The 26,647-nt window shown below is 37.6% G+C and overlaps 2 protein-coding genes, 1 non-coding gene and 1 pseudogene across 3 annotated transcripts; 2 read left to right on the top strand and 2 right to left on the bottom strand.

The window, feature by feature from the left end:
* The first annotated feature begins 2,778 nt into the window (after positions 1 to 2,778).
* On the top strand, positions 2,779 to 8,449 carry LOC120111063 (annotated as a pseudogene).
* LOC120111238 lies at positions 3,032 to 3,139 on the bottom strand. The gene has a single exon (XR_005512316.1). It is a non-coding gene; the product is annotated as a small nucleolar RNA R71 (small nucleolar RNA).
* Positions 8,450 to 12,922: 4,473 nt separating the features above from the next.
* On the top strand, positions 12,923 to 19,371 carry LOC103714921 (stress-associated endoplasmic reticulum protein 2-like). Its single transcript, XM_008802390.4, is given in 4 exon segments — positions 12,923 to 13,070; positions 16,820 to 16,864; positions 16,866 to 16,977; positions 18,925 to 19,371. Coding segments are annotated over 4 exon segments (207 nt in total). The 5' UTR covers positions 12,923 to 13,067; the 3' UTR covers positions 18,972 to 19,371.
* A 4,981-nt stretch (positions 19,372 to 24,352) lies between these two features.
* On the bottom strand, positions 24,353 to 25,384 carry LOC108511003 (F-box protein SNE-like). Its single transcript, XM_017841212.3, has one exon. It carries the CDS (start codon positions 25,088 to 25,090, stop codon positions 24,596 to 24,598), a length of 495 nt encoding a protein of 164 aa, XP_017696701.2. The 5' UTR covers positions 25,091 to 25,384; the 3' UTR covers positions 24,353 to 24,595.
* Between the last annotated feature and the right edge of the window lie 1,263 nt (positions 25,385 to 26,647).

The following is a 26,647-nucleotide window of genomic DNA, read 5'->3' as shown; positions in this document are numbered from 1 at the left end:
TCATCTACGGTGTTGACCTCCGCCTCCACTTTGCCTCCTTCTCTTTCACTATCACCTATCCCTTCCACCTCTACATCATCATGAACTGCCTTTGGCCCCTTGCCATGCCTCTCTCCCTCACCTTCTCCACCCTCCTCGAGACTTGCACTGTTGCTTGATCCGTTCATATGGCTTCTCATGTCCACAACTAAGGCCCTCGCCATCAATAGCTTCGACACCAATCTTTTTATCCAGAACACTATCATCTCCATAAATATTGAGTGTTTCAACTTGGCATTTACTTGCAAGTTGTTCGATAGAATGTTTGTTAGATGCACCCCACTTTTTCCCAAACTCTCCAAACACAAGAAGTAAACATTTTGGTAAATCAAATACTATTTGCAATGCATCTTGAGTTGCTGTGCAATTTCAACTAAAAGATTCTGAATAGCCCCTTTTTATTTATTTCATGTGTTCGATCAAGTTGCTAGTTGCACATAATAGCCTTCCATATATATTGTTGAATGTATCTTATGATCCAACAATTTGATATTAAGGGTTCTATTAATGAATACCTTGGGGACATTTGTTAAGAGCAATGGTCTAGTTATTTTTAGCGATATGGCAAAGTTTAATTGGAGAATGACGTATTCTCTACGAACATCTATATTTCATAATATACATTATTTAGTTTTTCTTTATATTTATCAGTCATGCTTATCTAGAATCGATTTGAACCACTCGTGGTGACAAAAAGGAATTAGTGCAATACATGGTGGGTTGGTGATTGATCTTAAGAATTTTAACAAATTATAAGGAGCAAATTTGTAAATATAAGTAATAATCAAAATAGCATATTCAATTATAGTTGCTCAACCAATGGTAATAAAAGACATTACCATTGATTAAAGAGGGCAATCACCTTAATAAATAATTCTAAGGCATCCATTGAAATTTTTCTTATTATCTTTATTCTCAACAAGCATATTCTTTATTAATATTGATAGGTGCATGAAAATGTACCTTATAACACTACCACTTTAGGCTAAATTGTTAAGACTTAAGCATGATTTGGATATTTTTATGATATTTTTCTAATCTGAACTTTACTTCACAAAGTGTCCAAGTCTTAATTGATTTTGGTGATTTTATTATAGGAATGGAGTTAAGAAGATTGAATATCCCATTGCAGTCCGAATGAAATGAAACTTGGTGGAGATGAAGTAGACATGTTGAGGTTTCATATGCATTAAGAATCAGGTCAATTGGAGCTCCAGAGAGAAAGTTATGAAGTTGCAAAGTTAGGTTTCCCTAAACCACCAGCCTGGGCCCTGACAGATCAGACCTTTGTGTAGTATTTTAATGATTTCAGGAGCTACAGAAGTCCAATTGAGATGATTCAAATTTTGTTGGAAACTAGACTTCCAGAGCTTTCAAATGACTATAAGAACATAAAATTTGAAGATCAGATGCGATCTGGAGAGTCTCCCGAACCTCATGCTGACGTTGGTGCTCGAGGGTAAAGTCGGAAAAAACACATGCAAACGTGTCTAAGTTGTGTTTCCTAGGGTTTTTGGCCCCAAAATCATATATATACTTGGGGAGCACGCCGTTCTAAGAAAAAAAAAGCTGCATTACAAAGAAATCATCAAGAGGAGCCAAAAATTCATGGAGAGCTAATTCTTTGGTGAAGCTAGGGATGAACTCGCTTGGATGATGGTAGTTTCATTTATATTTGATCTATGTAATAGATTCTCATGTTGATACAATTTTTGTTTATCATTTCTCATCAATAGATCTTTCTTGTGTTGGAATAATCTTGAACCTATTCTTTTCATAGATTCAGCCATGTCTTTTTCTATAGAATTGTTGAGGTGCTTGATTATATCTAGATTTGATTGTTTATCCAGTTAGTGTGATTTTTTGCTGAAATATTGCCATTGGGTATATTTTTGTCTTTGAATCTGAGTCTAAAAGGATAACAATCCTTGGTTTTAAAAGAGGAGAATGATTTTCTAGAATTACCACTAAATATTTTGATTGTAATGCTATATCCTCCAATTAGAGAATCTGGTGCTATGATCTCTAATTGAGTTATCCAATGGATCAAATATGAATGGAATTACCTGATTCAAGTGAGGAATTCCCGATGCTTTGCTGCCATTAATTCTGGTCACATCTTTTCACTACTACAATCTAATTGTCAATTTACTTTTAAACATTCACATCACATTTTACTGCTTTGATATTTCTTTTTAGTTTTGTAGTTCCTTTTAGTGTTCCTACCTTCTCCCTGTGGAATCGACACCCCAATATATACTGCGATAGCCGTGTTATTTTTTGGGCGTAATCAAATTTTGGCGCCGTTGCCGGGGAGAACGGTACAAGAAGTGCTTCAAGGAATAGGTTTGCTGAATTAATTCGTCAAAGCGGTAACCTCGTTCCTTCTTCTTTTTTTTTTTCTCTTGCTTTTTGTCTTCAGTTTATTTCATTCATAGTTTTGATTTGATTGTGCAAAAAAAAAAAAAAAATAAAATAAAAATAATATACATATATTTTGTGTTGCATGCGTAGGCATAGAGACGAGTTAGGTAGATTTGCAAGAAGACCGGAATTAGAACCTGACACTTTTCCTGTGAATTTGCCCGATACGCCATCTAATTCTAACACCATGAGCAATCACGAAGATCAGCCCATTAGGACTCTCCAGGACTATCTCCATCCTACACGCACAGCCACACCATCATGCATTATGTTTCCACCCAATGTCCCACAACAGGATTTTTAAACCAGGAATGATACAGTTACTTCCTACCTTTCATGGCTTAGAGAATGAAAATCCTTACGTGCACATTAGAGAGTTTGAGGAGGTAGTGGCGACTTTTCATAGTCAACCCGGTACAATAGATGCAGTTAGACTTAAGTTTTTTCCATTTTCTCTGAAAGATAGAGCGAAAAGTTGGTTGTATTCACTGAGACCGCGGTCAATAGGATCTTGGGATGAGATGACACAGGTTTTCTTTAACAAATACTTCCCCCACCATAAGACCAGTGGTTTGAAGAGACAGATTTCAACCTTTGCACAAAAGGATAGTGAGACTTTGTATCAGGTGTGGGAGAGGTTTAAAGATTTGTTGAACTTGTGTCCTCATCACGGCTATGAGAGTTGGCGTTTAGTTAGTTACTTTTATGAGGGACTTACACCTAGAGAGCGCCAATTTGTAGAGATGATGTGTAATGGTGAGTTCTTGCAGAAAGATCCGGATGAGGCCATAGAGTACCTGAATGATCTAGCTGAGAAAGCTCATACTTGGACAGGACCTAGTGCGACTGATAGTACTAGTAGGTCACGACCTACAGCTACTCCTTCTAGTGGAGGAATTTACCATCTTAGAGAGGAGGATAATCTCAAGGCCCGGATAGAAATTCTGACTAGGGAGTTAGAGGCCTTAAAAACAAAGGATACAAAGGTTACACATACTGTTTCTCGTGTTGAGTCCCATGGACCCTGTTTTGTATGTGGTGGAGTGGATCACCTAGCTCAGGATTGTCCCACATTTGCTGAAATGAGGGGTGTGTATGAGGAACATTGTAATGCCCTAGGTATGTACAAGAAGCCTTTTACACCCTTTTCAGATACCTATAATCCTGGTTGGAGGAACCATCCTCACTTTAGTTGGAAATCTGACCCGCAACATCCTGCACAACCACAGCTGCCTAGAGCTTATTCTACACCTCCATACCATGCCCCATCTTCTAGGAATCCTTTAGAGGACACACTACATGCTTTTATTGAGGCTCAGAATAAGACAAACCAGAAGTTTGAATCAATGATTACTCAGGTGGTTGAGGAAAATAAAGAGATTAGGAGTCAAGTGTCTAAGTTGATTAGTGCTTTAACCGTAAATGAGCGAGGAAAATTTCCATCGCAAGCTCAACCCAATCCCCAAGGTCAGCATATGGCACAAACTTCTAACCCTGATAGGCAAGATTTTAAGGAGGTTAATTCCATAACTACTCGAAGTGGTAAGGTTATAGAAAGGGTTCCCAAGCCTAAGGACACACAAGAGAAGTTGAGTAGTGATGTAGTTGATGTTCCAAGAGAGGAAGAGATAGTGAAGAGTCCAGTTAGAGTGCCCTTTCCTCAAGCTCTCAAGTCTACCTCAAGAGTTATGGACCATAGTAGCGAGATCCTAGAGAACCTAAGGCAAGTGAAAATTAATCTTCCTTTGTTACATGTGATAAAACAGGTTCCAACTTATGCAAAGGTCCTTAAAGATTTGTGCACTGTAAAAAGAAAACACCATGTTAAGAAAACAGCTTTTCTAACGGAACAAGTAAGTGCTTTGATTGAACAGAGAATCCCACCAAAATATAAGGACCCATGATGCCCCACAATTTCTTGTATTATTGGGAATCATGAGTTTGCACAGGCCTTACTTGATTTGGGAGCTAGTGTCAATCTCATGCCTTATTCTGTTTACTTGCAATTGGGATTAGGAGAGATCAAACCCACCTCTGTGGTCTTACAGTTAGCTGATCGGTCAGTAAAGATACCAAGGGGGATAGTTGAGGATGTGTTAATTCAAGTTGATAAATTTTACTATCCTGTTGATTTCTTGATTCTAGACACACACTCTGTTGTTATTTCTGAATCAAAAATCCCCATTATTTTAGGTAGACCTTTTCTTGCCACCGCTAATGCTCTTATTAATTGCAGGAATGGATTGATGAAGTTGTCCTTTGGGCATATGACCCTTGAGGTCAATATCTTCCACATAAGCAAACAGCCACAGGAGGACGATGAGTGTCACCAAACATACCTGATAAACACACTTATGCAAGAGGAAGCCATCACAAAACATGACCCCGATCCTCTTGAATATTTTCTTATTAATTCTGGGTTTGATAGCACATTTGACTCTAATGATGTTACTAATATTTGTGCTGTTTTTGATTCATCTCAGGATTATGGGACGAGGACATGGCAACCAAGATTTGAGGAGCTGCCCTTGATGCGAGAACAACCGAAGCCATCTACCATTGAAGCCCCAAAAGTCGAGTTAAAGCCACTGCCTAAGGGTTTAAAACATGCATTTCTTGGTCCAGGTGATACCTTTCCTGTAATAATTTCTTCTGACTTAAGTGCATCACAAGGTAAAAAATTACTTACAACTTTGAATGAGCATAAATCTGCACTTGGTTGGACCATGGCCGACATTAAAGGCATCAGCCCTTTAATTTGTTCTCATAGGATTCACTTGGAGGAGGGAGCTAACCCTCGTAGAGACCCCCAACGCAGGCTAAACCCTACCATGAAAGAAGTTGTGAAAAATGAAGTCTTAAAACTGTTAGATGCGGGTATTATTTATCCGATTGCCGATAGCAAGTGGGTTAGTCCTACGCAGGTAGTTCCTAAAAAGTCAGGTGTCACAGTAGTGAAGAATGATGTAGGAGAATTAGTCCCTACCAAAGCAGCAACCGGGTGGCGCATGTGCATTGATTATAGGAAGTTAAATGCTGCCACTCACAAAGATCATTTTCCCCTTCCATTCATCGACCAAATCTTAGAGCGTGTAGCTGGTCATCCCTTTTATTGTTTTTTAGATGGTTATTCTGGTTATTACCAAATTGAAATTGCTTTAGAGGACCAAGATAAGACCACTTTTACATGTCCCTTTGGAACTTATGCATTTCGTCGTATGCCATTTGGTTTGTGTAATGCTCCAGCTACCTTTCAAAGGTGCATGATGAGTATTTTTAGTGATATGGTTGAGAATTGCATGGAGGTGTTTATGGATAACTTGACTGTTTTTGGTGACTCCTTTGATGTATGTTTGTTTAATTTAAAAAGGGTTCTAGCTCGTTGCAAAGAAAAAGGCCTTGTATTGAATTGGGAGAAATGCCATTTTATGGTGCCTTCGGGTATTGTTTTGGGCCATATTGTTTCCTCTAGGGGAATAGAAGTTGATCAATCCAAAATTGAGTTGATCTCTAAGTTGCCCACACCTAAGACTGTGAAAGATGTTAGATCATTCCTTGGTCATGCTGGTTTCTATAGGAGGTTTATCCAGAATTTTTCTGCCATATCTAGACCATTGTGTAACCTTCTAGTTAAGGATACCCCATTTGAGTGGACACAAGAGTGCCAAGCGGCATTCCAAACGCTTATTGGGAAGCTCACTTCAGCTCCCATTATGCAGCCACCAGATTGGAGTTTACCTTTTGAGATTATGTGTGATGCAAGTGACTACGCAGTGGGGCTGTCTTAGGTCAACGGAGAGAGGAAAAGCCCTTTGTCATTTATTATGCTAGTAGGACTTTAAATAGTGCTCAAATGAATTATTCTACTACTGAAAAAGAACTACTAGCTATAGTATTTGCATTAGATAAATTCCGTGCTTATTTGATTGGCTCGCCTATTACAATTTTTACAGATCATGCAGCCCTTAAGTACCTTCTCGCAAAGAAGGATGCTAAGGCGCGATTAATTAGGTGGATCTTGCTTTTGCAGGAATTTAATCTAACCATCAAGGACAAGAAGGGTTTAGAGAATGGGGTGGCTGATCACCTCTCAAGGTTAATATTTGAGGATACTACAGATACACCACCGATCCGTGATGATTTTCCAGATGAACAATTATTTTCTATCACCTCCATGCCGTGGTTTGCACATATTGTCAATTATTTGGTAACAAGTGAGATGCCATCAGACTGGAATGCACAGGATAAGCAGAAGTTCTTAACAGAGGTACGTTCTTTTTATTGGGATGATCCATATCTTTTTAAGTACTGTCCTGACCAAATTATGAGGAGATGTGTCCCAGATGATGAGATAGCAAGTGTCTTAGAATTCTGTCATTCCCAAGCTTGTGGAGGCCATTTCTCTATGAAGAAAACCGCTGCAAAAATTTTGCAGTGTGGATTTTATTGGCCATCATTGTTTCGAGACACAAATGTTTATTGTCGTTCTTGTGAGAAATGTCAAAAATTAGGAGCTTTGTCCCGTCGTAATATGATGCCTTTGAATCCAATTTTAGTGATAGAAATTTTTGATTGCTGGGGTATAGATTTTATGGGACCGTTTCCTCCTTCTTTTGGTTATCTATATATTATTGTTGCAGTAGATTATGTGTCCAAATGGGTAGAGGCTGCAACTTGTAGGAACAATGACAATAAGACAGTAATTAAATTTCTAAAGGAAAATGTGTTGTCTCGTTTTGGTACACCACGTGTTATCATTAGTGACCGGGGTACACATTTTTGTAACCATTCCTTTGAAGCATTGATGAGGAAGTATGGGGTGGTGCATAAGATTTCTACAGCTTACCATCCTCAAACAAGTGGGCAGGTAGAGCTTGCTAATAGAGAGATTAAGCGTATTTTAGAGAAAACGGTTAACCCCGACCGGAAGGATTGGTCATTGCGATTAACTGATGCACTTTGGGCATACCGTACAGCTTTCAAGACCCCCCTAGGCATGTCACCTTATAGGCTTGTTTTTGGTAAACCTTGCCACCTACCGGTAGAGCTAGAACATAGAGCCTATTGGGCTATTAAGAACTTTAACTTTGATTTACCTGAAGCCGGTGAGCTTAGGAAGTTCCAGATGACCGAGTTAGAAGAGTTGCGAAATGAAGCTTATGAAAATTCTAAAATTTACAAGGCTAAGATGAAGGCATTTCATGATAGAAATATTCTTAGAAAAACGTTTGCACCTAATCAACGAGTATACTTATATGATTCTAGGCTTCATAAACACCCTGGTAAATTACGATCTAGGTGGACTGGTCCTTTTGTGGTAAAGCATATATTTGAGAATGGAGCGGTAGAGATAGAAGATCCTAGAGATGGTCGGATGTTTAAGGTAAATGGCCAGAGACTCAAGCCGGTCCTTGAGAAAGAGGCTCCAGCAGAGGAAGATATTCTTCTCATGGACCCCATCTACGAACAGTGATGCTATGCCCATGCAGGTACGTTTCTCTTTTTCCTTGTTTCTTTTTGTTTTTCTTTATTTTGTCTTTGTTTCAGTTTTTGTTTTTGCTTGTTTTGTTTTATTTCGTTTGGTTTCCTTAGTTTAATTTTCAGGTTTGCCAGCTTTCTGTTTTTACCATGGATTTGTGCTCCGCTAATCAGGTGACCTCTATCCTATTTTGTTTTCTATGCTTTTATTTCCATACATTGAGGACAATGTCATGTTTTAGTTGGGGGAGGGCAGCCCATGTGTATATGTTTTTGCATGAATTTGCTTTTAAAAAAAAACAAATGATTACAGAGTATTTTTGCTGGAGTCAATTTTTCTATCTTAGTCACACTATTAAGACACCCTTTGAATTCTTTTTTTATGCACGCATCTAAGCCTTGTGGTTTGATGGATGTTCAATGCATACAATTAGAGAACTCTCAAACTTAAGTATTTACGCATTGGTGAGTATTAGAGAGAGAGAGAGAGTTCATCATGTTCAGAGACTTGTGGCATGCGTTCATTGATTTTTTTGAATTGGTTGCTCTATTGGAAATTTTTATTGCACAGTTTGTGGTATGTTGGTTGATTATACTTAGGAGATGATGAAGGTCAATTTTAGGATGAACGTTTGAGCCTTTCAAGCTAACCCATGTTTTATCCATTAGAAGCCATTTTGAGCCGAAAAAAAAAAGAACCCTTTCCTTTGTAAACCCATATGTCCTTACCCCCCTCCACATTGGAGTTGAGCCTAAATTATTATATCTTTCCTACCTTTTACTTTCAAGTACATGCTAGGGATGATAAATAATTGGTCTGCAAATAATGAAGACAAGGAAGGGGATGTACTATGGTGGTTTCTCATTGGTGCTGGCAGGTTTGCTGCAATGGACTCCATAATTGCAACCAAAGGTTGTGTTAAAAAAAAAAAGGAAGAAGAAAAAGAAAAGAAAGAAACAAAGAAACAAATCAACTCCACCAGCAGCTTCAGCTTTCTATTACCACAGGCCTTGAAAATATCTCAGGCTCTAATCTCCATTCTGAAAATGATTCTATTGGTTCCTAAACTGCTTGTCACAGGTTCAAAATGCTAGTATGAAGTTGTTGATGAAATAACCAAGTACCATGGTTGTATAACCCACATGTTTAGCCTAATACAACCAAATGGTATGACTAGCGTGAAAAAAAAGGAAAAAAAAAAAGAGAAAAGAAAAAAAAAAGGTACAAGCGGTTTGAGGAAGTTATGCTTGATGTTATATCTTGTAAAGACCTCTAGCATGTACTGGAAAGTTCTTTTGAATTCTCTTATCCATCCTTTTATTATTTTTATTTTACTTAACTTTAGCCTCATTACAACCTTTTATTATTGACCTTTTTGATCCTAAGTGGGTTTGTGGTAAGAATGGTTGAGTTCCCAATGGTTGGTGATCCTATCATAAGATCAATGCTTGTTTGTTGCTTGTTCATGAACACTTGCCTTCTCATATATTTGTGTGAACACCCTTTCTCAACTCCATAGAGAGACCCCTTACACCAGTCTACTATTGAATATTATACCTGTGAGATATGGAGTTGAAGCTTTTGTTTGAAATGTTCTCGACGTTGTATGTGTCAGGGTTGGTGGTAAGATGGTTACGGCTTAGAGCACACACACACACGAATTCTGGGAGTTGCTCTTAATGGACTGATTTTGATAGTATTGTTGATCTCTTGCGAGTACTTTGTTTGTTATACTTGAATATTATTGCTTAGCTCATGCAAAAGCTGTCTACACTGGGTTGGATATAGTCCGTTCTTTTTCTTCGCTTAAATTGCTAGGGACTAGCAATAAGCTGGTTGGGAGGTGTGATAGGTGTATGAAAATGTACCTTTTAACACTACCACTTTAGGCTAAATTGTTAAGACTTAAGCATGATTTGGATATTTTTATGATATTTTTCTAATCTGAACTTTACTTCACAAAGTGTCCAAGTCTTAATTGATTTTGGTGATTTTATTGTAGGAATGGAGTTAAGAAGATTGAATATCCCATTGCAGTCCGAATGAAATGAAACTTGGTGGAGATGAAGTAGACATGTTGAGGTTTCATATGCATCAAGAATCAGGTCAATTGGAGCTCCAGAGAGAAAGTTATGAAGTTGCAAAGTTAGGTTTCCCTAAACCACCAGCCTGGGCCCTGACAGATCAGACCTTTGTGTAGTATTTTGATAATTTCGGGAGCTATAGAAGTCCAATTGAGATGATTCAAATTTTGTTGGAAACTAGACTTCCAGAGCTTTCAAATGACTATAAGAACATAAAATTTGAAGATCAGATGCGATCTGGAGAGTCTCCCGAACCTCATGCTGACGTTGGTGCTCGAGGGTAAAGTCGGAAAAACACATGCAAACGTGTCTAAGTTGTGTTTCCTAGGGTTTTTGGCCCCAAAATCATATATATACTTGGGGAGCACGCCGTTCTAAGAAAAAAAAAGCTGCATTACAAAGAAATCATCAAGAGGAGCCAAAAATTCATGGAGAGCTAATTCTTTGGTGAAGCTAGGGATGAACTCGCTTGGATGATGGTAGTTTCATTTATATTTGATCTATGTAATAGATTCTCATGTTGATACAATTTTTGTTTATCATTTCTCATCAATAGATCTTTCTTGTGTTGGAATAATCTTGAACCTATTCTTTTCATAGATTCAGCCATGTCTTTTTCTATAGAATTGTTGAGGTGCTTGATTATATCTAGATTTGATTGTTTATCCAGTTAGTGTGATTTTTTGCTGAAATATTGCCATTGGGTATATTTTTGTCTTTGAATCTAAGTCTAAAAGGATAACAATCCTTGGTTTTAAAAGAGGAGAATAATTTTCTAGAATTACCACTAAATATTTTGATTGTAATGCTATATCCTCCAATTAGAGAATCTGGTGCTATGATCTCTAATTGAGTTATCCAATGGATCAAATATGAATGGAATTACCTGATTCAAGTGAGGAATTCCCGATGCTTTGCTGCCATTAATTCTGGTCACATCTTTTCACTACTACAATCTAATTGTCAATTTACTTTTAAACATTCACATCACATTTTACTGCTTTGATATTTCTTTTTAGTTTTGTAGTTCCTTTTAGTGTTCCTACCTTCTCCCTGTGGAATCGACACCCCAATATATACTGCGATAGCCGCGTTATTTTTTGGGCGTAATCAAATATTATAAAACTAGGCTTCCATATATGTCCCACAAAATCTGCCCATTTTAATAATCAATAAGAATGATGCCCATGTGCGATGCATGGGGAGCTATTGAAAATATAAATATATTTCAAAATATAGAATGAAAAATTAATAATAAATAGAATATATTTTATAAGTAAAGTCCTAAAATGATTAAGAAATTTTTGTCCGACTAGAATATATTTTTAAAAGGATTTTTTCACATGCCAATAGGGCTCAGTAAAAAAATAATTAAAAGGATTTTCTATATTTTCTAAAATAATTAATAAGATTTTCCATATTTTCTAAAAGAATTAAGAAATTTCTAGATTGAAGAAAATATTTTCAAAAATAACTAAGAAGTATGCTTCCTAAAATAATTTTTTCTTTAAGAAATTTCTAAATATACGGCTTTAAATAATTTTTTCTCATAACTTTTTTCTAATAGCTTTCAATGCATAGGGACTCTAGCCAAATGGATTCAAATATTTCTTAAAATTTCTATGTCCCAAAAATAATTTATGCATTTTCTAAATAGGGCTCGACAAAAATTAAATAAGAAGAAGTTCTGCATTTTCTAAAGTAATTAATAAGAGAATCTATGTTTCCTAAAATAATTAAAAAATTTCTACAAAAACATTTTCTAAAATAATTAAGAAAGCAGGCTTTCTGAAATAATACTTATTCTGTAAAAAAATTTCTAAATGGATGACTGCCAATAAATTTTCTTATGTTTTTTTTAAAATAATTAAGAAGATTCTAGTATATGGTGATATTCTTATTGGCTTCCTATACATAGGGACTCTAAATAGATTCCTTTCTATTATTGTGTTTTCCAAAAATACTTTTAGATATTTCTAAACATATTTCTAATATGTTTAGATAACTTCAAGATATGTTTAATATACTTAGATAATTTTAACATACCTAGCTTCAAATATTCTCTATAATTTCAGTAATTCCTAAAATAATTTTATGCATGGGAAAAATATTTTTTTCTAAGTAATTTCTACATGGTAACTATAAATGGATGCCTTACAATTATTGTATTTGTTAAAATAATTTAGATATTTCTAATATATTTAGATAATGTTAACATATATAAATATATTTAATATACTTAGATAATTTTAACATATCTAGTTAACTTTTTTAAAAAAAAGATATTTTTCTTTAATTTTTCTTTATTTTTTTTAATTTTACTGAATTTTGAAGCGGGGTTGAGTTTTCTCTCCTTCTGGCATAGAAATAGAGATAGAAAAAAGATACAAAAAGAAAATCAACTTTTAAATTTTTAAATCTTTTTATCAAAAATAGTAAGATCATTACTTTTTTTAATCAAGAAACTCCAAATATAACCTCGTTGTCTTGTTATCACCTCCTATTTTGCATTCGGGGTAAGCTTGGAAGGTGTTTCAACGTTGACTGCTAGGAAATATAGAATCCTAGATATGTCAAAGCCTGAGGAAGAAGTAGGGAAAGAAAAACTAAAACAAGAGAACATAGCACTAGCTTATCCTGTTTCCTTTCAATCGTACTGCAACCAAACCCAAACCCAAACCCAAACCCAAACGATCCTGAGCCCATCCAATCCAAACCCACGCGTATCAGACCGGCGGAACGGAGCGCGTAGGCGTTTGACCCCTTCCCCCATAAATATTTCGGAGCCCAACTCCAATTCCCAAAGTGCCTAGATCCACGTGTCAAAACAAGATTGGTTTCCTATACGTCGACCGCGAATATTAAACCAATTATCTAGTGAAACATGGCGTGACAGCAGCTGCTCCGGTTTGGTGGATTTGCGCACCGTATATAACCCGGAGGCACCGCTCGATCGAAGCCCATATTTGCACGGCGACGCGTAGCTTCCCCGGCTTTTCCTCCTCTCCCTCCCCACCGCTTCCCACCGCTTCGACGCCAGGATGGTAACAGATCTCCCCCTCTTCCGAGCAAACCCTAGTTTTTCCCCATGAGTTTCCTAATGTTCTGCATGAATTTTGATGAATCTTTGCTCTCGGTTTTTCGAATTTGATCTGTCGGTCCCGATTCGCGGGATCATGTCGCTTTCCGCTGATTTTTTCTTGGATCTGCCGTTTTTTTCCTTGAATTCGTTTGAAACGATTCGATTGGTAGAGATTTTGATGTTTTGTTCTTGTTTTTGTGTTGGATCCCATCTTTTGATGCGTGGAGGTCGTTGACTCTCTTTTATGTTGAGATGATGCAGGAGATTATCGGTGATTATGATTGGAGAAGGAGAGTTTTGATGAGTGATGTAGTGGATTGATTTGGAGATCATGATGTTTTGGGATGAATTTCGGTAGATGAGGATATTAAAGTTGGTTTTGATTGCTTTTTCTTTCTATATAGAACATAGAAATTATGGCTTCTTACACTTTGATTAAAATTAGCCCATGGAAAACGATGCATATTAATCAGGAGAAAAAAAGGAAATGAAAAAAAATAAAGGTTTTCAAAAGGAAGAGAGATGCTCTGATTTTCCAAATTGAAGATGGTTGGGAAAGTTGAAGGGGATGCAATAGCTGTGAAGGCTGGTGGAATTTGGGTACACATCAGGTCGGATTTTGGTACATTTAAACTCGTTATGCCAATGGAATTTGCAGTCATGTTCTTCTTCTAAAGCACAAATAATCTCATATATTGGCTTTTAGATATTGATATTGTGGTTAAGGTCGTCGATGTTGAGGGTCTTAGGTGTGTTCTTTCCTGGTTTGATACTGTTTGAGCTGGGTCATAGTGATGGTCCTATTCAAAGGTAATTAAAAAACAAAATAGCTCATTCAAGACCTGGACTATTGACGTGTCTATGTGCCTTGCATGTGTGATATTAAAGGTTATTCCTAATGTTTGGGAATGCCGATAATTTGGCACGACATGTGCATTAACATGATGTTAAGTGCTGGACAGACAATAATATTGACATGGTTTGACCCTTGCTATATCAAAAACAGCATCTGAGCCGGACAAACGTTAATGTTGACATGGTTCTAGATCTGCATCTTCTGCTAATGCTTGCTGTATCAAATAAAATTATGTTTTTGATGACAACATTGAATGCTTTTACTTTTTGGAATGTATCAAGCTTTGAGTCTCTCACAGGTAAAGGTTGACAATTGTTTGCTGCATCCAAAATACTGGCTGCATGGAATGCACCAGGGGCAATTAGATGGTGTTAGGGCTGAAATCGGCTTGGAAAAAACTCTGACCGCATCTGTATTTGAATCCAGATTAGATCAGATTTGCGTAGAAAAACCACGATGCAATTGGATTTGGATATAGAAATCGAAAGTTTTTGGATATGCATATGGATCTTAAGTACTTTTTGATTTATGCAAATAGTAGGGTTTTCTTAGATTTGGATGGTGACATCTTTTTTGTGTTCGGATTTGGGTATCTATACGATCAAGTATTTTTTTTTCGGATTCAGATATTGAAATACTTCACATTAATTAAAAAGAAAATTTTCTTTTGTTCAAATTATCCATAGTAGCTTGCATAATATTTTCATGGACGATCATACATTCTTGATGACCAGGAAGATAATTATATGTATTCTCCTTATAGGATACTTGTGATAAAAAAGAATGCAATCTTTATGCCTAAATTATATAGTTTAGTATTATTCTCTGTCTTTTCCTAAAAAAATAATCCATATCAAATTTTAATAATAGATCTGATTTATATCTGGTGTAATATCTGATTAATATCTTTATCCATTTAGAATAAATATGGAAATCATTTATCCAGTTTGTATCCCTATCTAAGAACATATATTAATACAAATTTTCGTGTCCATTTGATAGCCATATATGTATTTAAATCTACTGAATAAGTATGTATGAATACAGATAAGGATATACTATTATCGGATCCATCACTGATTTTCTGGCCTAGATGGTGTGGAAGCTATAGTAATTTATGTCAAGTCGATTGTCTATGCTTGACAAGCGTAGTTCCCTTGGTTCTAACAACAGGATCAAGCTTAAACTGCCTTAAGAGTCACTTTAGACCTCAATCTAATGGATATCATTTGGCAGGTTGGATTGGGTGGAATCTGTTGTGAGATTCGTCTCTGTTGAGGCTGAGGGGCTAGTCCTGTATCTCAAAATAGGTCCTACCAGGTCTCATCTGGACAAGTCTAATTTAATAAAATCCATACTCTTGTCTCAGTTAAAGCTGATGGACTTTTGGTATGAATTGGGGATTGACAGTGTTTGTTTTATCGAGAAACGGGCAGCTTCTGATGCTAATGAAAGCATGAGATACATGGCATGTGTGTTTCTCTATGTCAACCCAATTGTCTCTGAGCATTTACCTTAAGGGAATTAGCTAGGAGAGGGAAGATGGATCATGTATGAGCTGCAAGTGCATCATGATAGCTCAATGCTCAGCTTGATCTAGATCCATCTGGAATTTATTTCAGGTCATTATTTGCATAGCCTATAGGGGAGAATTGTGTTTCTAGCTTAAAGAGCCTTGATTTTTTTTTCTTTAAAAAAATCTCAGTTTTGGCAGGTCCATTCAGGTTTGATCAGGTTGGGTTTTATTTCATGCAATTCATGTCTTGACTGATTGTAATTTAGGTCCCAGTTTGTGTGCCTATTACTTAATGCATGGTTCTGCTATGAGTTGGGACCACACCATATAGAGTATGGGCCCCAACTAAGTCTCCTTATATGCTAGCAAATGTTTTTTGTTATTTTTTCTTGAGCGAGATTTAAGAATTGCTAAATCAATTTTCAATTACCATTGGGCCAAAGCTTGTTCTCCTTATATATTAGCAAATATTTTTCATTAATTCATTTTTTGAGTGAGCTTTAAGAGTTACCAAATTATTTTTCAATTACCGTTGACTGATAGGAGAGTATACTAACTCGGGGTTTTGGGGGAAGTGGAAGAGAGAGTAACAATAGTTTAGAGCAGCCTAATCAATGTTTGGCTGATTCTTAGCTCTTATGCACAGTAATGATGATTGCTTGCGAGAAAATTGGATGGGGATTCTAGAAAATTGGTTTTTGTACCCATACATGGTCAGATGACTAATGAATGGAAGAAATTAAATGAGAGAATTACAAGGAGAGTGATCAAAGAGGGTGTGAATGCATTATTTAAACCAAAAATAGATCTGAGGAAAAAAGTGCTGCACATAAATTAGGCAAATCAAATAGGGATGAGAAAGTATAACATATGTAAAGAAATATTAAATTTTAAGCTTGGTGTATGCAAAGTAATTGTTTCATCACAAGTGATAAATCCCAACCCTGAACATGAGGTTTTAACTTTCTGGCACAAATCTTTTGAAATGTTGGGAGCTGACAGTGGTTCTTGTTTTATACAGTAACGGCACAGGAATTTTATGTGAGATTAGGAACATATAGGTCTATCATCTTGCTGTTTAATTTTTTTTGGTCTCATAATATAATGTCTGTTAAGATTTTTAGAGCATGATATAACTGCTGATTCTTGAGTTAGTCATTAGAAATTTTAACTAGGTCACTCCTATGGATTGTATAAGGTTAGAAGCATATATATGCTGTTGTATTTTCTAAGTTTTTCCTTGTAATTTGCATGACTTGGTTTTTAATCTTCTCAATATTATTAAAATCAATGCAGTTTGATTTTCTATTTACTATGATGGATTGATCTCCTTGGACAGACCACTTCAAGGCGCCTTGCAGACAGAAAAATTGCAAAATTTCAGAAAAAATATAACAAAGAGGGGTTCTGTTCCTGAGACAGCAGTTAAGAAAGGAAATGACTATCCTGTTGGGCCCATTGTGCTCGGGTTCTTTGTCTTTGTGGTCATCGGATCATGTATGTTGTCCTAACCAGATCTACTTCATATCAGAATTCTGACATACCTTCATTCAAATTTTGTTGATATTTTCTTATTTTACATTTTTTATTATGATCATTTATTTAATATTAAGATTCACATATCAAGACAAGTAACTGGTGTAAATAAGAAAGTAAACATAGGAAAACAGATGCATTGAAGATTTGAGTACATTGCTTTCTTATATTCTTGACCTTTTTTTAAATTTTGTGCCTAATTCTGTTATATATATGGCATCTGAACAACTGTTGATATGTGAGAGTGCAGTTTTACAAGATCAACATGGCATTTGGAAACATTTATGGTTTAGTTCTATTTGTAAATTCAGCCTTTCTTCACATTAGCATTACCCATCAGCCTCTTCATGTGTTGTTGCAATGCATATCCATTATTATTATTATTTTATTGTTATATCTTTCATGTGCATGTCCATTATTATGCCCAAGTGTTGTTTTCAAGCTTTGTGTCTTTTACATTTATCTCTTATGAGCACATTGATTAAACCTTATACAGCATTGTATGTTATGGTGTTTTTATGTGTCAGTGTCTCCACATTCTCAGCCGCAAGGCCTTTTCTTAGTATTTACAATTCTCCTACCGGGGCACCTATTTCGTTAGGGTGGCAGTCAATGTTTATTGATTTTTTTCTTTCTTTTCTTTCTTGGTTTTGTTTTGATAGTAGTAGATGGCCGAACAAGGCTGCAGTTACACACCCTGGGCCTTCCACACCTGCTTGGCCTCATTGGATCAAGCTGCTGGTGCGATGGTAGGGCCTAACGGCAAGCACACAATCCATTACAAAAAATAGTCCGGCCTGTCACAACTCTTAAAAAGACATTACAAAAACACTGGTGGTGCGGGATGTTGACATTTCGCACCACCATCACCGCCTTCACCATTCCTTCCCCTTCAAGAGGTCTGTTGCCGGACCTTAAGAATGGAGCCAAAATCATCATCATCATGTGATCGATATAGAACTAGGCACACTCCCATGCCTTATCGAGCTTCATATTGGGCTGCAAGAATCTCAATTTTAGTAGAGAGACATAGTTGAATCAAGATAGAACTCTTAGAGAGAGAGAGAGAGGAGAGAAGAGTACACAAGATAGAGGTTGGGAGAATGGAGAACAGTATTCCACTAGAAAACACTGACAACTTCTTGCTTGATGGTTTACCATGTGTCAATGGATGGTTATGATATGTACAAGTATCATAAATTTAATGATTATGACATTGAGGATCCATCTCTAAAATATTTTTACTCTTTTCATAGAAGTCTAGAAAAATATCTAGCTCTCTTGCCAAATTTACAGGCTTCTAGAGAATAAAGAATTCCATATACCTCTAGCTAGCCCCTTCCAGAGGGAAGATGCACATCAAGTGTTTGATAAAAATGCATGAAATGCTCAGTCCCTGACATAAGGTGGGAGATAACAAGAGGATGAAAGAAATATTAAAAAAATCTTGGTCGGCCTAGAACCTCAGCCTACTGCTTGAGACCCTGAGACAACCGGCTGCACAACCTGGCCATGATGCCGGGAGAAGCCAACCCAGGATGGCCCTGGCCAAGAGTGACGAGCACCGGGCAACAAGCAAAATTCTATGAACTCCAGCTCATTTATGGGAATAAATTAGTATAATGTCATTCCATTTTTTCCATGTTCATTGCTTTAATTAGGCATCTTAACGAAGGCCTTGCTTCCATGGTATACTAAAATCTATTTAACTCTCGTGTACCAAGATAGGCAATCCCCCCCGCCCCAAAAGGAAAAAGAAAAACATCATCCCCGTCTTTTTATTCCAGTTATATGTTTGTCTCCGAAGCAATTACGCATTCAAAGAACTACTGTGATTGTAAGCCTGTAGGCACAATTATGGATTTCAAAATAAATGTTAATGTGTCTTTGACTCTTTTGTATTCGCAGCTATATTTCAGATAATCAGGACAGCTACGAGCGGTGGAATGGCTTGAAGCAAATGACTGACAAAACTCTTGCTAAGTTCGTGATTGATGGTCCAAATTTTAACCCAATGTTGAATCGATATCTAAAGAGAAGTTTTAGGGAGAAGCTTTGTGATGTCGTCCTGTTTACCTTCTGACTAAATCATGATTAGTTGAAATAATAAAGGGTGCCTTTCTGCTCCAACTAAAAATTGGCGTTGCTTGCATTACTCTCTCTCTCCCCCCCTTCCCTATCTTCAGTCATATCTTGTGCTATTTGATCAATAACAGCTGGAGCTTAGCTGTTTTTTTCTCGAAAAGAGTAATTTTACCATATCTGAAAAGATGTATTGTAATGTGGAATTTGATTCACAAGAACTTGTTCAGTGGATGATATGTCAGAGAGGGTGGCGTGGCCTTCTGCTTTTAATTTGTTACGTATATTAAATGGTCACTGAATTAGTTAGCATAATTAAAAGTGGAATGAGATCATAATAGAGACAACAGATGGTGCATGCTGAAATATTGGCCAGATTATTTTGTCTAACAATAGGATGATGCTCCTAATTTTTATATCATTGAGCAAAGGTCTGCAGATTAACATGATGCTGGGGTGATGCTATTTCCTCGTGTACCACATATTTGCGAATTTGCCTGGGGCATATGAGCACACCACCCTTTACGCCTTGGATTTTAGAGTAAATTAACATGAGCAAACCAGCCTTTATGCCTTAGATTTTAGAGTAAATTATAAAAACTTTCTGAAGATTTACGTTTATTACAAAAACTCACTAATTTATAAAATTTATACTTATATTTATTTGAATTAATGGTATTAGTGAATCCGTTTATTTTATATAAAAAGTCAAAATTGTCCTTGAGTGCATGCTGAGTAAAAAACTTAAATTATACTTGCATCCAATAGTTTGAAAAATTTATGCTTATTTTCTTGAGGTCTATTTTTATTCAACATTTTAATCTATAACTTAATAAAATGTTAGCCAAATTACTAACTTAAATAAGAGCTAAATGCCACATTAGAAAAGATTTAAAAAATAATCAAAATAGTTTTAAATGATATAACATCCACCGAAGGAGGAGAACAGCGATGAGATGCCATGGGTGTAAGCATGATCTTGATGAATTATCAGAAAAGAGCCATGTGCTTAAAAAAAAACAATCTAGATCTATCAAAAAGTAGATACCTCAAATTTTCTACTGTAGAAAACTAATATCAAGATTTTTATTGCTTAAGCCAGCCTGTCCATGGTCTAAGCTAAGTTATGGAACCCTAACTGATGCATCCTTCAAAAAGAAAAGTTCTCATGTTTGTACTGCTTTGAATCTTTTTAATGACAGGCTGCCTGAGCTATTAACATACGTAGATATAGGAATCCTCATTTACAGCGATAATATTAAGGAATCATATCTATAGTATTTGATAATTTTACGCTTGCCTAATTTTGAAGGAGTCCTTAGCCAAAGGGAACACCCTATTGCATTTTTTAGTTGAAAACTGAATGATGCATGAAGAAGATATTCTACTTACGACATTGAGTTTTGGGTTATTCACAGATCATAACTCTCTAAAGCATATAAATTCCCAAAAGAAACTCAACGCCAGGCACGCCCGGTGGGTGGATTTCTTGCAGCAATTTAATTTTGTATTGAAGCATAAATCTGGGGTAGAAAACCGTGTGGCAGATGCTTTTGAGTCGTAAAGCTCACGTCCTCATCACTTTATCTGGAACGGTTACTAGCTTTGAAGTAGTCAAGTCCATTCATGCAACAGATCCCTATTTCGGTCTATATTTTTGGAGTTATCTAACCGACAGTTTCAAAATCATTCGAATTTCTGTTCGCAGGATGGTTATCTGTTTAAAGGAACACGACTGTACATGCCTGTCACTTTATTGCGGCAATATCTTATCAGGGAAATACATGGGGGAGGATTGGCTGGCCATTTTATTTTGGTCGTGATAAAACAGTCGCAATGTTAGAAGATCGTTTCTTTTGGCCGTCACTTAAACGTGATGCTGCAAAGGAAATTAAACTCTATCTCACATGCCAGTTGGAAAAGGGCAGCAAGACTAACGCAGGCCTCTACACGCCTCTGCCTCTTCCTAATGGCCCGTGGGAGGATCTCAGCATGGATTTCATATTGGGGCTGCCCAAAACGGTTCGTGGTCAGGACTCGATTTTTGTTATGGTTGACCGGTTTTCCAAAATGGCACACTTCGTGCTGTATTCTAAATCCTCGAATGCATCACGTGCTACTACTCTATTCCTTCGTGAAGGAGTTCGCATGCACGAGTTACCTAAGATAATTGTCTTCGATAGAGGCATAAAGTTTATGAGCTACTTCTGGGAAAACCTTATAGGCGAAACTGGGCACTCGGCTGAAATTTTCTTGCGCCTTCCACCCTCAGACGGACGGCCAAACGGAGGTTGTCAACAGGAGCCTTAGCAATTTGTTGCATTGTTTGGTACACAATCATCTTTCTTCTTGAGACGTAACCTTACCCGATGCTAGATTCGCCTATAATAGTTCTGTCAATGGAACCGCTAGTCTTTCTCCTTTTGGAGTGGCTATGGGAATTCCACTCAACTGTCGCCCCAGTGAAAGTGGCAAAGACTTTTCTCGTCACATCCAGACCATTCACGAAGAAGTGCGAAGACGTCTAGCAGTCAACAATGATATTTACAAGCAGCGTGCTGATTTACATAGGAGGAAAGTGTAGTTCATGGAGGGTGATCTTGTTCTTTTACGTCTTTAGCCTGAAAGATTTCCTCCCAACACGTACCAGAAGCTTCATCCGTGTCGTGCAAGTCCTTTCAAAATTACAGCGTGTTTGGGAGAAAATGCCTATGTTCTTGAGTTGCCTCTTGAGTTGCAGATAAGTCTAATTGTGAATGTTGAAGATTTGAAGATTCCATTATGGTGATCGAGGGTATATACCATAGGGCCAGGGGTTGCTGCCAGAGGATGCAGTTGTTGCATGCTATCCATCGTCTGCGAGGCAAATGCATTGTATTCGGGTCACCCACGTCTTCAGAGAGGCCAATAGTGCTGCAGATTGGGTGGCGTCCTACGCAGCTCATCACTCCAGAGATTTTATTTGGAAGACCTACTACTCTGTATTGCCTTCCTTGCATTCTATTTTATTGTTTGACTTCTTGGATTGTACCAACACACGGTGTGGGGGAGCTGCCGATGTACCAAAAAAAAAAGAAAAAAAAAAGATTTGAAGCTGTTTAAAGGACACCATGAAGGTGTTGAAGTTTCTCTACCAATTTCCAAATTGCCCACGCGACGTGCAACAAAGGAGCAAATTGAAGAGATACTGGATGATGCCTATGTGTCCAATAGGTGAAAAGGCCTTTTGTGAAAGAAGATGAAGTTTGGCGTCTCAATCCGGATCTTTATAAGAAATATCAGTGGTATAACTTGTCGGAGCCGAGTTTTTTTGCTGACGGGGGAATTGATGGAAATCAGAAGCAATTACAAGAATCTCTCCTCAAGATTCTGGAATTCTCTGCCATGGACCGAGTCAACTCTTTTCGCTTTTGATGTTTTAGTTGAGTTGTATTTGAATTTGATTTTTAAATTCTTGTTGCTGGATATCAGCTGGTTAGTTGTTAGCTAATTTGAATTCCCTTGTATCGTGGCCTCCTTCCTATAAAAGGACGAAGTTTCAATAAGAAATGGGGGAGCTGAGATAATATATTTTCGTTCAAAGTGGGATGCTTTCTTAGTGGTGTGATTCCGGTTCTTTTGAGAGTTCAGAGGTTGTGAGCCTCTCCCCTCAATGTCTTTTTCTTGGTGCTTTCTGCATCACCTCCTGTCTCAAAAAAAAAAACATGTTGTTGCTGTTGTTTAGAAGCCTTTAAGGTTATTTTTTAACTTTTTGTTTTTAAGAAAAAGAAAGGGAGGAGTTAGGATGCCTAAGGTAAATTATCAAGGTCTAAATACATAGAGAATACTATCCCAAACTCAAAATTTCGAGCAAAGAAGTGGTACTTTTAACTGACGTGGCATCTCTCTGTTCACTTAAATATAATATATTTTCAAGGAAATTTGCGTCATCCATTAAATCCTAACATGCACACAACTCTTTCTAACTCCATTAAATCCAATTAACCTGAATTCTTAATTCATAAATAAGATCTGGTAGTTGAAAGAGAAGTTGAAAAAAAAAAGGAACCATTTATGTAGATTTAATCCTTTCTATTATCCAACTTCAATGATTCTTTCAGATCAGGACTGTCAGTAATGACTTCCTATCAAACGAAAGAAAAAGTATAATATAACTATAAGTTTTTTTATGTTATTTAATTTAAGTAAGCTTTCTGCTCTTCGCCAAATAGCTTCACGAGAGGAAGCTAGGTGTGGATTCACTGCGTTGTGTTACACATTCAACACAAATACTTGGAAATTGGAATCACATTCGGGAAAGGTAGGGAGCACACATTCTTTATCTCACAATGACATGATAATTCACTTGACATTTACTTGTTGGCTCATGCTAAGAGCACGTATTCAGTGTAATTAATTTGCATGGCCCCATGCACTTGAATCTTTCTTGTGGTATTAGCGTAAGGGACAAGTCTTGAGTGGGTGGCGAACATAATTTCTTATACCTTTACATTTGAGAAATTATATCCTACACGCGGTGTATCTATCAGTTCAGCTATAGATCGGGCGAATAAATTATTACAGGGTATCCATAAATAAAATAATTTAAAAAAAAATGAAATAAGCTCTAGCTTGCCGGAGGATATATATTTTCTCATTATGCTATACCCTTTCTTTCACCTAGGTTTACACAGTAGAGATCCGTGAGTCACAGATTCATGCCCGTGACCCTAGACAACATACTACCGTAGTTTCGTTCCCACTGGCACGAGGGGACGTAGTCGGCAGCCTGGGTGACGGCAACATTAGGGCCACTTACTATACTGCACATTTGCTTATTCCACGTAAAGGAAGGTTACAAGAAGTTTTTATTCAATCATCATTAAAAGAAGTACAATTTCTTAAGCGGGATGAAACTCCTACGAACTGAGGACTAAAGAGCCCTAGAGTCTTTGCACGTGTTATGGACATGAGTGCTTTGGCGTGGCTTTGTTTGGAGCCCATCTAAGGTTTTAAGCTTTTAGCCTCTCTTATTTCTCCTTTCTTTGGGAAGTATAAAAATTCCAGTCATAGAACTTTTACATAGCGGAAGCTGGTCAATGGGATTCAAATGACGGATTGATACTGTTGAGAGTTTTCATTATACATAAAATTATTTGAAAAGGTGCTACTGAAATGGTTAGGCCATGCTAAATGTAAAAAAAGAACTATAGATTTCGCAGAAGAATGAGAAATGTGGGCAAAACATCAGGGCAGGCTGTAAAGTAGAAACCAATGAACAAAAAAAGAGAAGAGATTATATTAAGACAAAAAAGGAGACAGCTAAATAATTATTTGCTCTTATAATACTAGCTGATACTAATATCAAAACAATAATATAATTAACAAAATTGCAGTATGATGGATCGAGGGCACACCCGACTTATCCTGCACCCCCCTCAATGTCCAAAACCCCACCCAAAGCCCAATGGGCACCAACTCCATACGAGAGCGATCACGAGACACCGGACCGCCGATATCACGACACGTTGACGGGCTTGCAGAGGAAGAGCAGCGACGCCGGCCGTTGCCGGGGGCCGCCGAGCCGCTCGTAGCAGTCGATGGAGAAGAGGGAGAGGGAAAGGGAGAGGGAGAGGGAGAGGTGGGCCGCCTCCTCGCGGGTGGCGGCCCACCCGGCCAGTCCCGGGCCGCCGGCGAGGCGGTCGAGCACCGGCCCGACGCAGAGACGGTAAAGCCGGCGGTACCCGCCCAGGGCCGCCACCACGGATCGGGTCCCCGGCCCACCCCCTCCCCCCGCCACGTGTCGGTTGCACAGCGCCTCCCATACGCTGTCCTTCCGGCACACGCTGCTCCACAGCTTGCACACGCACGCTGCCACCCCTAGCGACCTCCCGTCCAGCCTCCCCAGTATCTCCACCAATAAATCCACGTTATCGTTTATGCTAAACGTGTTCCTCCTCTTCTTATCCTCCTCCTCCTCCTCCTCCTCCAACGGTAATATCATAACTCCCATTCTTCTTCTCCTTCTTCTATGTATCTTTGGCTTCTCTTAGGAGAGATTGGAAAGAAATATAGAGTTTGCTTCTATCTATCTTTGGCTTTTCTTATGGAGAGTTTGGGAAGGGAGAGGAGGAGGGAGGGGCGGGGAGGAGGGGATATTTAAGGAACGGGAGGGGAAATCGAGGAAAGGATAGTTTGGGAGGATTTGACTTGGAAGGGAATAAAATAATTGGCGCATGCTTTAAAAACGGTGAAAAATATACTTTGTAGATTTGTTACAAGGGAGGGTATCTGGGGGACGAGGAGATGGGGCCAACCGGGAAGTTCCAAGGGCCTGGAGATGCGTAACCTTGGTGTCTGTAATTTTTTCAAGTTCTTGGAAAGATTAAAGAAAGATTAAGAGGGGGAAAAGGGATTTTGTTTTGTAGTTGGGTGGAAAGGGTACTCCTAGCCCCAGCTAGTGTGGCGTGAACAATTTTGTTTCTTCACAAGATGTCCCTAACGTTGGATTGTTGAGCTGAGTGGTCTATTCCATGTAGCATCATAGCATGTGAGAGTTCAAAAATGAACCACTCTCTTGGGCTTCATTGCATTTCCTTTAGATGTTTTTAGGACGGCAATACTTAACCGGTTAATCCACTTAATTTTAATCAAATTATTATAAACTAATTTAAATTATCTATTTGATAAAGCAGTCAGATTTAAATCTAAATTTTTGATCTATTTAATAAATATTGATAAATTTTTAATTTATTTTGTATCCGATTCAGATCCAATCCGTCCAATCCTATCCTATTGCCACCTTTAAGTGTTTTTATGTCTAAAGCATTTCATCCCGAGGATATCCACTTCTCCTCGGAGTTGTAACCTTTTCATGTCAGTTGACAGCTAAAAAATTTTGTTCAGCATATGTCCCTATGAAGCTATTGCTAATTTATTTTCTTTAGTTTGATAGGCCGGGTTTGGAGCATGGATGTGCTGTCGAGCTCCCTGTTAGGAATAGTTTGTGCAAACGTATTGGTGCCTGGCGAATAGTGAGTGCTCAGTTGTTTCAGGTCAGGTCTTCACTGAATGAATAGTTCAAGCAGAGGGATGGCTAAGGAGAACAAGGGGATTGATGCATCAATGTAGCTACCTTGCAGCACATTTGGACCACTTATGGGTTGGCATATGCTTACAATTTGTTTCGAACAGTGATGGTGATAGAAGTGTTTTGCTCATCACAGTAAGTTTCATTTTGATGTCACAACTACCACTAGCAACAAAATCTTGCATAAATTCAACTCTAGTTTCATTTTAGGCAATATAGATTATGTTTAGGCTGCAGCATGTCAAAATGTGGGACATAGCAACGGAAACAATTCAAATGCACAAGTCAGAGATCCAAGCATTGGATGCTTAAAAATGCCAGTGTGTCTGATTGGGGTGACAAAATAATGCTTTGATGGTTGATTTATTGAACAGTTACTGGTTGATACGTTAGATCCGCATGGCCCCACCCGATGCTTTGTCTCTAGACCAATCAATGAAGACATGACCCATCAGTCAACATTGCCATGGATTCATACTT

The sequence above is a fragment of the Phoenix dactylifera genome, chromosome 6 (assembly GCF_009389715.1).
Source record: "Phoenix dactylifera cultivar Barhee BC4 chromosome 6, palm_55x_up_171113_PBpolish2nd_filt_p, whole genome shotgun sequence".
NCBI lineage: Eukaryota > Viridiplantae > Streptophyta > Magnoliopsida > Arecales > Arecaceae > Phoenix > Phoenix dactylifera.
Note: the sequence above shows the minus strand (reverse complement) of the source record. Positions and strands in the feature narration are given on the sequence as shown.